The sequence below is a fragment of the Accipiter gentilis genome, chromosome 13 (genome assembly GCF_929443795.1).
Source record: "Accipiter gentilis chromosome 13, bAccGen1.1, whole genome shotgun sequence".
NCBI classification, from domain to species: domain Eukaryota; kingdom Metazoa; phylum Chordata; class Aves; order Accipitriformes; family Accipitridae; genus Astur; species Astur gentilis.
In genome coordinates, this window is record NC_064892.1 from 17,306,889 (window position 1) to 17,321,938 (window position 15,050).

A 15,050-nucleotide genomic window follows, 5' to 3' on the forward strand; every position below is an offset into this window, starting at 1 on the left:
TTTGGACCTTGACTGCTGGTGTCCTGCTGTTGGCAAGGCAAGCTGGTCTGTTGCATACTGCTGTGGTAGTGGGGAATAACTGAAAGGTGAGACACAGCCTAAATATCCCGAGTTCCCTCACTTCTGGAATTCGTATCTTTGAAGGCCAGCGTTCGGCTTCTAGCAGAGAGACCTCCATCAGATCCTGAGGTGGGGAACATGTTGGCAGCTGAAGGCTTTATGCTTAGTTGTAGTAGAACTGCTTCCTCAGCAAGGTAACTGGCTGGCCTTTTCTGAGGTGGTCTCTGTTTTGTTGCATAGACTTCAAAAAGTCCTTCACAGATGCGACGCAGGGTTGTAACAGTTATCAAAATGTTCAAGGATAAGAAAACCACTTGAAAGCAGTTGTCTCTCTCTTTCACTGAAGGTCAGCAGTTTTTATACATCAAACCAATTACAGCATCCTTGGCTCAAATAGTCCAGCGATAAAACAAACTTCCCAGGCAAGCCTATATCCTAAGTAGCTTCAGGAAAAGCTACAATGCTCCTTTTTAGTGAATCTTAGTGAAAAATTCTTATTTTGCCTTCTGCACATGTTGGAACAAATGAATAATAATAATAATAAAAAATAAAAATCCATGACACCAGTAGTGACAAGAGTACCACAGACTGTCATGAAGTTCACTAGAAGCATGAACATAGGTGTCTTACAACTGTATAAAATAATTTTCCCTGGGTTCACCTTTATTTCTTCAGTTTTCAGAAGAGGATAATCCAGCATTGGCTTGGTTGTCCAGTTTTGGGTAGGAGTTGTTAATGTGTGCAGTCACAAATCTTACCTCTGGACACAAGTGCTACATCACTTCATTATATTTTTTTTTTTTATATAAAATTACCCTTGAAAGCTGTTGATGCCAAACAGCTGGGGTGATCCTGACCATTAATGCTACTTTACCATGAGATGTTGTATTAAAAGTGAAAAGGTGAGTGATTGAAGAGCAGCTGTTTACATTAACTAACTCCTGCAATTTACCTCAAGCTATAAACTTGTGAACTTAAGTGAGTTTTTTAGGGATTTTTAAGTCAGAAACTTTAACTAATGCTATGCAAACTGATCTAACTACATAGGTATAAATCAGCTATATCTATTCCAATTGTTAAAATTTTGATGTGTGCCAAATCAATTCCCTGTGAATTTAAAGCAGGGGTCAGCTGGGCCTCTTTATATTTGGAGTGTAGGCCTGACTAAAACCTAAACTTTGTTACATGACTTTAGAGAGATCTGTCTTCATCCCTGGCTGGTCTAGTTGGTTGCACATGGAATGGTAAAAATAAGTGCTGCTGCTGTATCTAAAACTGGAGCATTTATTAATGAGGAAATTTGTAAAATCTTAAAAGGACTCAGAACTTCAGTGTCTGTAGTTCAGACTACAAACTGTAAATTCATTTTCCTAAATTACAGGTGCTGTAGAAACAAGTTCCTTGGAGATATGATTAAAGTTTAATAGTACCAAAACTAGGACAGTGAAACCACAATTAACCTTAGATGTTCCGGATGTTCATCTTCTATCCTTTTTGTTAGGTTCTTCTTATAGGATCACATCCGCTGCTGGCTGTTGTAGTTCATGTGCTTTGAAACAGAGACTGTGGTGTGCTGTCTGCTCTGTCTTGCACCTGTACTTTTGTAAGATGGCATTTTCTCGTAAAATGCTGAGGAACTGGGACAGCTTTGGACCTTTCAGAGGAAAGTATCTGTTCCTCCCAGACTTGCAGGATGACAGAAAACTCATAGTTTCCCATTTTAGGATGATCCTGCACAAAGATCAGCTGTCATGATTTGTTATATGAGTAAGGAGAAAGATTCTTGTGATTCCTTGTATTGAACTTTATCTGTTATATGGTCATTTATGGAGGTAAGACAAAGAAATGTGCAATCCAGACTTAAATCAATGAACTGGCAATCAAGCAGCCTAGATCTCAAAAGCTGATTTAAACATTAGTAAGGCAAGAACTTTGGTGGATGTAGCATTATACCAGTTTTGCTGGTTTATCCCCAAGGAGCAAGATTTAAGAGATAAAATGCCATTCTTGAACCCTCCCCCCAACAAAGGCTTGAGGGTGGGAGGAAGAGGATTGATTTCCTAATTCTGTTGCTGAAATCTCCGACAGTAACAGAGTATCTGGGCTGGAAGTCCTGCAGACCTACCTGACCGCTGGCTCCTTTCTTCCTTCAGAGTCTCAGGCACCCAAAAACTATTTCCTGCACTCTGTAACACCCTTTAATGTTGTGGGAAAGAGGCAGGCCTTAGAACAGTCCCTTCTCCCATGGCCTGCAGCATTATATTAGATGGTATGGTATCAGCTGGAAAATTCCTTGCAGGAGTCTCATTCAGAATAATAGTTTTTAATACAGAACCCCACAGACTGAGTCTACCATTAATACTAAATTTTGTGTGATGTGACATGGGAGAGGATTCTTTTCTTTCTATTAGTGTTCCCGAGACTGAAAAGAGGATATTCTCTGGATGGTTGGTAAGGTCTATTTTTACTATCTAATTTTGCTAATTTGCAATCAGCACCTAATGGTGGGGGGTTTTATGCTTTAGACTTACAATTTAGACTCTGCTGTAAGTGGAAGAGCGGAAGCCTGCTCTGCTTTTCAAGTTATTCCCTAGTTGTGAGTTGTGGTGACTTCAAAACCAGAAGAACCTCAGCATCACTGACACCATCCTCAGTTATTGTACTGAAGGCAGCAGCTCTCCTAATCCAGGACATCTGTGAGGGGTAAGGCAGAAAGCGTTTGTACCAGCTATCTTCATTGCATGGTCCTTCAGGGAACAGGAGCTGGATGCTCTATTTGACCTTGATGTATGACAAATCAGGAACTCCCTTGCTTGAGAACCCTCCTGGAGTGAAGTGGGGGTTACAACCCCAAGCAGCTCAGTGGTATAAAAATTGAGCAGTTTTGCACAAGACCGCTGTGTAGACATTGAAATTTTTGTATTACAGAATGATCGCATATTTTTACCCTTAGCTGCAACATGTATAAAAGCAGGGAGCAGAACCAGGCACAGTCTAAGTGACCAGTAACTCCTGTATGCAAAGCATGAGTAATGACTCAATGACACATTCACTGGAGACAGGTAAATGAGAAAGCAGGAGCTTATCCTTGAGCCCAGCAATTAGGACAGTCCCCTGGTTCCTACTGTCAGGCAAGTAAGTGCTAATACCAGCTGGTTGTGAGTGAAATGTTAGGTGTGATCCTATTATACCTGCTCCCCTGTGTGACTTTCAGCAGGAAGACATCCACCTCAACTGCTTGAGCTAAATAGGTGGTTTTCAGGCACAAACAGCAGCAGCTCATCAGGTGTACAGAAGCTGTTGGATGTCACAAACATTTGCTTTTTAAGTGACAAAAGTGTCATCTTTATGGATCTGTTCTGGGCTTGTCTAAACTTCACAGAAGTAGCCTATTCATCACCTCAGTGTTATTTTTGGATCTAATGCGATATGCCTAACTCAAGGATTCTGGATTCTGCCTACAACAGAGCACTGCACTCGCTAACTTCAGTCTAAGTGCTAGTGAAACTACTTCTGGTGCAGTAGTTAGTCAACTTCAACGACTGCACCTCTTCCAGAACTGCAGTTTGAGCTGGTGGAGGTTTATTTCCACCCAGCTGTGCATTCCGTCTGAACAGCTGGCTTTTAAGGTTCTGAACAAAAACTCCCAAAGAGAAGCAAAAAAGTGAGGGGCTTTCTTGCCAGCACTTGTACCCAGAAGGAATAAATACTGGCCTCAGAAGAAATTCATGTATGTTAAAAAAAGGGCAACTCCTACATTGATAATCAGTACCTTTAAACTGAGGATAGAGTTCAAAGTGTGAAACAGACTTGCATACACACGTGGCTGCATAAAGGAATCGTCAAATGATTGTCAGTGTGACCTACTCCTGAATACACTGACAGATTCTGTCTCATATACAGCTGCTGCTTTCTGCTTTTGCCTGGAAGGGATGCAGTATCCTTGACAAGTACTTGTCCAGTTATCTTCATCTTTTTTTTTTTTTTTTGGCTGCTCATGTACTGTCCTCTAACTAACTTGCAACTAATACATGCTAGAATGTAGCTGTTTCTCCTGGAAGCAACTCCCTGTACCATCCAGAGTATTACGGTTAGAGTAAAACATGCTAAATTAAGCAGATTGTACAGGAAATAGGAAAAGTGAGAAGGGCTGTTATTTAGGTACAAAAAGCCCAGGATATTATAAAATGGTACTGACAGAACCATGAAGTTACATTTGAAAAGTGATTACTTCTTTCATATAGACATCTACTATTTTTGATCAAGTTCTTCAATAATCATGAAGGTTTTACCTCTGCAACATCAGCTGTGTCAACCTGTTGTATAATCTCTTTAAGTATTAATGGTCCACAAACACCCATCTTTTTGATTGTTAGGAGCTGCACAAAAGCTGCACAGGAGCTTTGATATGTGGGATTCAGCTACCATCAGCTGTGTACTTCTGGATTTGGCATTTCCAGTTCTGGAAGGCTCTTCTATGCATCACAAAATACTTACTAGGGGAAACTATCAGGGGAAAAGAATGACTTTGGTGTGCAGGCTCCCTGGGTCCTGTATGAACACAAGGAAGTACTGTACAGTGAATGAACAGCACTGTCAGGCTGAGCAGAGACCTGCTCTACTATGAGGGAGCGTAACTTACCCGACCACGGGCTCTGAAAGGTCTCCACGTGCACCAATGCTACAAGTTTTTTAGCAAATACTAAAGAAGCAGCTTTTGGGGCTTCTACTGGCTTGGTTCCATGACCCTATTTCCCCTTCAGAGCTTTAGACACTGGTTTTGAGGTTGAGGCTTTTTCCTGAGAAGATAAATGTGGGGTCAACAATGTTGAGGGTTTCAAAGTCATAAAACCATTCATCACAAAGAACATACCTTCTGTAGACAGGCTTGCTGCACCCCTTTATCTTCCCTAGTGCCTTCTGGATTACCTTCTTGGTGGGTAATCTAAAGAATCTGAAGCTCAGCTGGTTAAAGCAAGAGTTACTGACTTTGGCTGCAAAGAGTCAGCCTTTCAAGTTGAGGCAGAAGATGAAGTTTCATGTAGCAGTTCAACTAATTAGCAGCTTTTCCCTGCAGAACAGAGGTGCTCTCATCACCTCATTCCTCTCACACTAGCTCTCATGCTCATCCCATTACATGATAATGCAATTCAACTAATTAATTTTAGTGACTTTTTAAATAGAAGGTTAATTTTCTGCCATTCTTATGATTTGAATCAAATCACTGTGTACTTGCACTGTGTACTCCCCTCTTTGGCTGCAGCAGGCTATTAACTTGGCTCAAGGTTCCTGTGTTATTGCTTAGCCATGATGCAGTAACAACCTCTGCGGGAGTGCTACTCATTCTGCAACTAGTTTAAAAAAAAAAAAACGAACCCAACAAAGTGAGCAGTGTACACTTGGAGATGATTTTGCTGCTGCAGGTGTATTTTTTGTGTATAGGCAACTCACTGGTCTCCAGAAAGGTGGTGTTCCCTTGGTTTTGGTCCATTGGGTTTAAAGGGAACTAATTGCCAAGCCAGGCTATGCCCGGAACAGGACTCAAGGACATCACAGCTGGCACAGCACCATGACTGCAAGCATCACTGCCAGTAAGAGGCTGCAATCACTTTTTACAGGCAAACCTGTGACAAGTGCAGATTTTTAACTGCAACTTCGACACCCAAACTGTGATTGCTTCTTTCACATTAAGGATTCTGTGCTTTTTAAAGAAATTTAAAAGGAATATAAACGTGATTTCTATGAAACTGACCTATTTGAAGCCTCAAGTAGACTTTAAGACAGGAGACTGCTAGAACACTGCAGTTATACACCAAAGTTGACATCAAAACAGGGTGTTTGCCTTCTATCTGTGCTAGAAAACACACACAAATCTTAGGAAGAGCCATATGTATTCCGTTTACAGTACAGGTGAAGGAAGCAAAGTGGTGCAAAGATACCACCCATGCCATCTTCTAACAGATTCACTGCCCCTTCCCACCACACTGAACGCCTGTGATGTCATGAACCAGAGAACAGTTCATAGGTCCCAGTTGTACAAACCAAAGAAATACAGACCAATCTAAGGCACACGTTAAGGGAACTGGGCACGTTTAGGCACTCAGGTTTGTTAGCTCCAACATAAGGATTAGCCAAGTTGGTCAGACCAGAAGGTCCTTGTAACGCTTGTGTCCCATCTCTGCTGGTTGCCAGGTGCTATCTGTCGCCACATGGCCATGTATGTGGAGAGTGCCTGAGACCAGAGCAGGCAGGCTGCCTCCCTGACACCCTCTGGCACTGCAGAGTTTAGCCAAGAGGAACCACATCAGCCTACCTTTAGGCAGCAGGTATCCACAATTACACAGAAGCTGGCCAAGTCAGAGATGCTGAAGCGTTCATGAATGTGTTATACAGGTGACAAGAATAAAAGGCATAGTCTTTCATGTGGTTGAGAGGCCTTCCCAACACAACTTTCACAGTTGGCAGTGAAACATACAACACTTCAATACCATCATGGTAGCGTGCCAAAATCCTTAAGGATGTTCTGACATAAGGGCAAGTTCAGTTCTTCAGTAAGCAATTATACACCAAAGGATGTTTTGCTTCCAATAGGTAAAGGGACCTCTTCATAAACTATTTTGAGATAAGGGAACTTCATAGGTAAAAACCAGTATTCCAAGTTATAGAAGAGGTAAAATTGATGATTCAAGATGACACGATCAATTATTTTTAAAAGATCCACAAAAAACTCTCCAACTGTCCGATGAGGTTTGAATGGATAGTAGAAGTCTCTTATAGCTGCTGCCAATGTCCGGTTTCCTAGTGGTCCAAAAATAGATGTTTCATTTCCCAAATAAATAGGTTCTCCACTGAATAAAATTATGCTTGTATAGTTTGTTTGTATCTTCTTAAATACAGCTCCTAAGTCAGCTAGCTTCTGGTATGTTCTCAGTATAAATTTAGAGCATTCATAAGAGTCAAACCATACTGTTGATTTTTTGTCAGGACTTGCTTGAACTGTCCAGGTCTCATAGTAAATGCCAGTCTCATTGTCGTATTTTACCCATTTTGCCATTTCGTTAAACATGGTTCCTATAAGAGATGAAAGTAAGTATTACAGAGACAAAGTAACAAATATGTGACTCAAAATAGTTTCCATCTATTTCAAGGTTCACCTGCCCTCCCTGCAAAAGTTTACCTACAACGTTACCTAACCATACAAAGACACAAGGCTTGGGTTGGAGGGAGAAGTGATACCCCACTGAATAAACTATATTTACATGTAAGTTATTTAAACTGTAATTCCTTTTTCTGCCCCATTTCCTGCTACTATGCAGAACATCCAAATGTCAGAGAACCATGACACTTCTCATTTTGTTTTATCCATGTAGACAAACAGGGCAGGTAGTACAATCCAGAAGAGATCCTGGCAAAGTGCTCACCAGTGCAACAGGTGTTTCTGCACTTCCTCAAGTTTTAACTAAATTCAGCAATTTTTAGGGCAGAAGTTTTCATGTCTTTCCACAAAAGAAACCTCAGACTGAGCCACCCTGCTTTTCTAGTTCAGCTTTGCTGGCTGAGCAGCTGCTAGGCTAAACAATATGAATTGGATGTGAAGACCAGTAAACTTAAAGACCTTGTGGGTTATTTTTTTATTTAGAATACATTTGGAGTGTTTTGGTGATTTCACAACTGGAATGAGGAAGACATCTTTAACTCAGCTCATCCCTCCGGTAGCTCCTTTCATTTGAAGCATCTGCTGCCCCAAAATAGAGCTGAAGCACAGCACTAATCTTCCTTCATTTGTTTTTCCTGTAGTCCTAGCACTGCACGTCAGCCTAGCCCTTCACGCCCTCTCTTTCCTCAGTCACAACACAAGGTACAACCATCTATGACTCAAATCCATCTAGCACCTCACACTCACAGCATGACCAAATTTTGCAGATTCTTTTTGTGCGATACATCAGAAGACACAGTCAAGACAACAGATTGCAATTGTGATGGTGTTCCGAGCCATGATCTCTCTTTAGCTGCAAGCGTTACTGCTCTGGGTACAGTAACTGTGCTTGGTAGCTGCCGAAAGATAGGCAAGACTTGCAAGCCAAGAGACTGGCAGCAGTTACCTCGTAGTTCAGGCGTGGCAGACACCAGACAGATCTGTGTCACTAACACTGCCCTGCACGCAACAGCCAGCCTCTTGCATTAAGTCTGAATTCACTAAAATGTTGCATTTATCAAGACCAGTGAAAAGCACTGCATGCCACACATCTCCCCCCAAAACAAGATGCAAAGGTCTCTACTCTTCATTAGAGAGTAAACACATCTCACCCTTTAAGGTAAGGCATGTGTGCAAGCTACTACCTCAGAGTAACTAAAGCTCTGCACATTCACCTCCTAGGCATTATAACTGTTCTTCAGACTTTAGAGCTTTTGGGCTTCACAGTAAACATAACATTCATTCTGTTTAGTGAAAGTGTTGGATACTTTCTTTTTTAATTGCCCATGACTTGGTTTAATAAAACAGCAAGTCATTCAATCTCTATCAAGAATGGTACTTCCTATACACTGTAGATGGGCTTGAAGCTCCCCTTTATCTTCTCTAACTCCTACCAGATTAGCTTGCTAGTGTGTATTCTGTAAGGCATGTTATTGAAAAGGATGTGCCTCTCCTAACAAGACCAGGATGGACTTAATGAAGTTCTCGCCTTAACATCTTAAATTAAACAAAAGTATTACAGGTTAATGCATGGCTCCATGACAATCTGTTGGAAAATGCCTAGACAATAAAAAAATCAGACTTTGGATATTCCTGCCCTATTTTCACAGAAGAAACATACGCCTAAATAACATTAACCTGGCCAATGGGCTTTAAAAGAAAATGAGATTGCTTCACTGTGGTCTCTGACACTGCTGACAAACAGCTCTATAGGATCTCACAAGGGCAAAGAGGGTCCAGCTGTTTCATACATTAAAGTCCTCTCCCATGAGATGGGATGCTTTTTGCCTGCTCTCTGAAGGAAGTAAGTTCAGCTCATAATGCTGTCCATCTGTGCTTGCACCCACTCACCCTCTTCCACAATACCTTTCAGATTCCTTGTCAAGTTCAGACAATTCAAAACTCTCAGAGATGCTACCTTCCTAAAAGTTTCATGGAAACAGGAAGCAAGAGAGACAAGGAGGGCTGTAACAATGCCTCCACAAGGCACCAGTGTAACCTAACCTTTCTTAGGCATCAAATAATACACACAGGCAGGAAGCATTACAAGTTCCACAACTGTATGAAAACATTTAACTTGGTATTCATACAAAAGAATCCAATGATATCAGGCATCAAAGATTTAAGTCATGAGCTACAAACTCACAGGAAAGCAGCTCCGCTTATTTAATTGCTTAAAGAACAGCCTAGAATTTCTTAGCAGCACTGGATAGATTATCTAGAGACTGAGTCCAGCAAAGCTGCTAAAGGTGGAAACAGGCAAACATAAAGCACCACATCCCACTAGCTGTAATGTGACTCTCCACTGTGCCTTGTACACTCTGCTAACTTGAGAGAGTAAGTGGTTTTGGTCACACAAAATGCAACTCTCCAAGTCCTCAGTGGACTTTGTTCATAAGTCATTCACTGTATTACTACAGTAATCAACCAGATTTATTTAAATGACCTTTTTATTTTAGGATTTCAGTGCTCAGTATATACCAGGAAGCTATTCTGGTGATCATCCACATAGAGGTGTAAATCCTGGTTTTGTTCTACAACATATGACAGAGACCTATTACTGGGGACATTTGCGCAGTTTTTATGACACATAATGGGGGAGATGGAAATAGAGATTAATATTTTTTATATTTTCGAGACTATTTCTAAATATGCCTTGTTTGCTCAGTAACGTACACATTTTCACCAGTTTTTCTATCTCAGCAGTCATCTGCCACTTCACAATAGAAGGTTTTGTTTTGGTGAAGCCACGTGAAAAGAGTACATAATGGTTCTGTATAAGCTGTTTTGCTATTTTTACACTCAAGAGACTCAAGTGTTTTTGTACAGCAACACCAAATGACTCTCATTTAACAACTCTTCAGTGTGCGTTGCTCAAAAAGCAGCAGCCTCATACCACTTTCTGTATTAAAGAGAGTGCAGAGATAGTATTTCAGTTTGAAATTAGCATCAATGACTAACATTGCGAATAACCTACAAAACATAAATTAAAAGATACCGCTTGACACGAAGACAAGGCTGACTCTAAATTTTATGATATTAGCACTATCCAAAGCATCTGAAATCTACCTGATATTGTGGTCACGAGAACTAAAGTTCCATTTTCCTTCCAGTGTGCATCATCTATTCCTTCATAAAAGCAGGCAGCTCCCTGGTTACACCAGAATGGTGCATCCATGCCAGGCCGGAGATGTGGAAATGTGCAGTTCCCAAGTTGGAAGAGCTCATACCACTCCATTGTGTAGTTTTTGCCCGTTAGAGAGCTCTTGAAACCCACAGCATCGTGCATAATTTTCTGGAAAAGAAAAAAAAACCACCAAAACCCCAGAACTTTAACATAAAAACAACTTGACAGCTTGACCTGTACAGAAGATGCGATGCTCGGAAGCTGTTGTGTAACAGGGTGAGAAGAGGGGAAGGGGCTCCTCTAACATCTTGGATTCAGTAGCATCAATGCACAACATACTATATTGTATCACACACATACTTTTGTCACAGTCACACTGTCTCAGTGGTTGTCCACCCATCCATTGTAAATTCTGTTATTTGGAGCCAGATACTCAGTGGGAGCTCATCATCAAAACTCAAGCTTACTGTTGAATCCTTAACCTCACAGGGTTATCAAAGAAATAAAGAGCAGAACTGAGTTCCCAAAACCAGATCTTAAAAGGAATGAAAAAAATATTTCTTTTAAAAGCATTATAGTAAATACATAAATTCAGCCTTAGTTTAACAACTGAGATAACGATATTTGAAGCTATTTCTATTTTTGACTCTGTTTTTGATTTTGATGTTGCTATTTCATGTTCACTAGTATTTATTATTTGTTAGAGATCATGCTTTGAAGCTTAATTATGCTACTGCTATAGCTATAAATATTACTGAAGTTGAGATTCTTTCATATTTGCATGACTCTATGAATGGAGACTTTAATTCAACACTGATCATAAAATTGAAGAAAGAACCATAAAAGCAACCAACTCCCCATGATCCACCGTTCTGACCAGCTAGCCATCCACTCCTGACAGATATCCATGTTCATGCAAATATGTAGGTTTTTAACAACAGAAAAGTTAATACATTAAGCAAGCATTTAATCTGATTTAAGGGGACAAATAAATGTATTTTCCTGATGCAGTGCTAGTGCAGGAAAAAAGAGACACCCAAAACGTAATGGGGTGTGTATACAAAACACTCCCAATATGCAGCTCTGTGGGGGAACACATTCCAACCCACTAACAGTGCTGGTCATACCCTTTACTTTACCCGAGCTAAGTTCTGTAACTTTTGTTTGAAACTTACTGCTCTTTGGGTATCTTTCCTATACATAGCCTAGCTTGTGTGCTCCAATACTCTTCCATACAACCTTACAGCTCCCATTCTTGACACCTGCTGTTGAATTCAGCTGAATTTGCCACTGTAATGTTGTTAAACAAAAACATCACCTTACCAAATGTCCCAGTAGGTCTCCATATTTGAATTCCCATACTGGAGCCTGTAATCGATACACTTCAATGACATCCTCCTCTTTCATAACTGGAATGGCAGAGCCAGTGGGACAGAAGGTGTAACGAGCTTGGCAGTAAGGATCAGTTTTTGGACGGTAATCAAAGCGCCTGTGTTGAGAAAGAGAAGCACACAGAATGATAAGCACAGCTTCATGGCCAGAGTAACTGCCTTATGGCTTCCTAAGGGCTGAGCAGAAGAAGTCAAGAGTCCAGCCACCCCCAAAGACATATTCTGTGATCCAGATGCTGTAACACTTGGAGTACACAAGTTTGTAAGGCTACTGAGGTGCATGTCTGCAGAAACAGGACTTAAGGACTTAAGACTCATGAATGCAAGTCACACTGTACACAGTACAGATAGTGAAGGAGTGGAAATGATGCAGATTACAAAAGGTGACTTGTACTCACAAAATCAGAGACACATAGATGCTGGGTAGAGGACAGTTTGAGACGTGCCTCAAAACATTCTCCTAACAGTTTGTCTACACAGGGATTGACCAGTTTGCTCTGGGAAACTATTCTACACTAAGAGCTCCCCAGATGGAGCTATTTTTACTCTAGAATATTGCCAATATCAGAAATATTCTATTCCTCTATGCTAACTTAGATAAAGAGGCCTAAGAACCTAGCTAGGATCACTGTCTTCATTCATCATTCCTATTAAAACTCAAAAACTGAAGACTGAATCCACTTACATACCACACTACATACGAACAGCAAAAAACCTTTCTGACAAGTCTTCCTTTCCCAATTTCTTTCAGATTCACTCCCTGTATTTCACTTAAAACAAGGTTCCTATATCCCTGTTACCAAGACAGATTTGGCTACACAGGTTGCCCAGAGCACAGCCTGAAAGTCTAACACACTCAGTTGCCCAGGGCTACTAAATGGCACAAATACCCCAGACATGAGATGACTCAAGGACACAGGACTTCCTGAGCCATAGTCCAGTAGCCCTGCTGAGACACCGCTGATTTTCCCTGTGGACTTCTTCTCCAAGCTTGCTGGGTACTTCAGCATGTCTTCCTTTATTTTGTCCAGGGGAAAAAAAGAAAAAGAAAGAGAGAGCGAAAGAGGAAAAAAAACAACAGAAGACTTATACCAGACACACATTTAAGTCCTGTTTCTAAACTGCACACCTAGCATTTTCAATTTCCCCTCCCACTGCACCTTGCATCTGACAAGAAGGTAACAAGCATGTTAAGAAGCATTAAAATACCACATTTCTGAATGTCTCACACTGATAGGCTCATACTCCAATTTTGACCATCCCAAGACCCAGCCTTGCAACTACTGAACTTGCTGGAAAACCCGAATGCCTCGTGACTGCAAGATCTGCGCCTTCTGGCATCACCTGATACAAATTTAACTGATAGGAGTTACGCAACAGGATTTCAAAACTTCAGGCGTGCATTAGATAGCAGCTAAACTATAATGCCTCCCTTTACAAACAGGAAGCCCACACAAAATACACATGCAAGCGTACCCCTTCTCCTGAAGAGGGTTATTTCCTCAGCATAACCAAAGCCGTTGCGACTCGCTTCAGCAGAATGCGGAACATGCACTGTTCTGCTTTCCCCAACACCACCAGGTCTCCTCCCGGAGCTAAGACAGCTCCAGAGCCGCGAACGGGATTTTATACCATTTCATTTATCATGAACCAAAGTATGAAGCAAACTTAAATTTTAAAAATAAAATAAATCATAGCCAGGCTTCCTCACCACAACTTTTTGCTAGAACAGGAATGAAAGGACCATCTTCAAAGCAAGGGCTGCCGTTCCCGGGGGCAGCAGTCCCGCTGCCGCCAGAGCCAGCGCAGCTCTAGGCCAGGGACGGGGCACCCGTTCCCCTACGCTTGTGAGCTGAACACACCACATACCGTATAAACGACGAACACCCCCGTGATTAAAAAAGGGGAAACCACCCATGGCCTTGTTAGTCTAAAGCTTAAATGAACAATCGGAGAGCTGGCGGGCCCAGGAGGAGGAGGCGGGCGGTTAGGGCGCAGGCAGCCGGGCCGGCCGGCCGGGCCACGGTGCCGGGCGGCCGCGGGGACGCGCCTCTCTCCCCCGCTCCGGCCGCCGGGCCCCCGCCGCCTCACTCACCTGTAGGGCACCGGCCACCGCCGATGCGGGGAGCGGAGCTCCCCCGAGAAACACGGCCCCCAAGCCGCCGCCAGCAGCAGCAGCAGCAGCGGCCGCCGGTAGTGGCGGGCGGCGCCCATGGCGGCGCGGCCTGCGGGGCTGCGAGCCGGGCCCCGGTGCTGAGGGCGGGCGGGCAGGGGAAGCGGCGGGGCTGAGGCGGGCTGGGCGGGAAGGAGGCCGCCCCTGCGCCCGCCCACAGGGCTCGGGGCGGCCGGCGGTGGCCGCCGAAGGCCCGCGCTGGAGGGCGTGAGGCGGCAGCCAGCTACATGCGGGGTCCTGAGCAAACGCGGGTTTTTCGTCCTCCTCCTGAGGAAAACCAGCCGTGTGCTGAATCGCCCCTTAAAGACGTCACTTGACTGAACTACGGTTTCAGTTTTCTGGAGACCCGGGCAGCTACGCATTCTTTTAACGCAGCCGAAGTCCTTGTCAGCAGCCCGGTATGCTGTTTCAAGCATTGCTTCGGAGCCACTTTAAAACGCACATGCAATGCCCATCCTTACGACCAGAATCCACCGAGAGGGATGACTTCTGGGTCTGGAGCTGGCACCGTGAGGTGAGGCCTCGCCACATGGCAGAAGGGCTTCTGCTGTGGTAAACCGCATAGCCCTGAGCCTCTTCTGGCTGCCCAGAAGTCTTGTCTGAAGCCTTTCGGGGCTTCAAGCTAAGTTCATGTACCCATCACCCATTTCAGAACACTTCTTCAGGTTGTAACAACTTACATTGCGGGGATTATAGGGCAGTTTATTCTCTCATTTTTACGACGATAGCGAGAACTATCTTTAAGATGAACTCTGGCTAAGAGAAACAGAGGACAGGTTGGCCAGCAGGATCCCTGCAGCAAAGGCAGCTTTTTCTAGCTCTGTAGAGTTCAAAACCGGCTATGCTGGCGTCAGAGTCCAGCAGGCTAAGTTTGGTACTTGGCATCAGCAGTGAAAGGGCTGGTGTGTGCTGTTCAGTGGGTAAATAACTGCGCTGTGGACTTTTGACTATCGGGAGCCAAATATCCCTGCTCATTGCATATGAGCCCCTAAAGAACAACCAGTTCTCTAGTCAGCACTATGCTAGGCTATACCCAAACAAAATGTGGTGAAAACCCCTACATCCTACATAAAAATGCAGGATAGGCTGCTGAATATCAGTTTC

At 43.0% G+C, this 15,050-nt stretch overlaps 1 protein-coding gene across 6 annotated transcripts; it reads right to left on the reverse strand.

Moving 5' to 3' along the window:
• Positions 1–2,073: 2,073 nt before the first annotated feature.
• CLN5 (CLN5 intracellular trafficking protein) lies at positions 2,074–14,022 on the reverse strand. Of its 6 annotated transcripts, none has more exons than XR_007507951.1 (5): positions 13,869–14,022; positions 11,706–11,871; positions 10,325–10,550; positions 6,374–7,131; positions 2,074–4,859 (listed from the first exon to the last, which is right to left on the reverse strand). XR_007507951.1 is itself a non-coding variant. In XM_049815934.1 (4 exons), the coding sequence occupies exons 1-4, from the start codon at positions 13,985–13,987 to the stop codon at positions 6,620–6,622; spliced, it is 1,023 nt and encodes a 340-aa protein (XP_049671891.1). In that variant the 5' UTR covers positions 13,988–14,022; the 3' UTR covers positions 2,074–6,619. The 6 variants fall into 6 exon arrangements, 1 of the variants encoding a protein (XP_049671891.1); XR_007507950.1 differs by having other exon boundaries at positions 2,074–5,909; XR_007507949.1 differs by having other exon boundaries at positions 2,074–5,914.
• Positions 14,023–15,050: the final 1,028 nt, after the last annotated feature.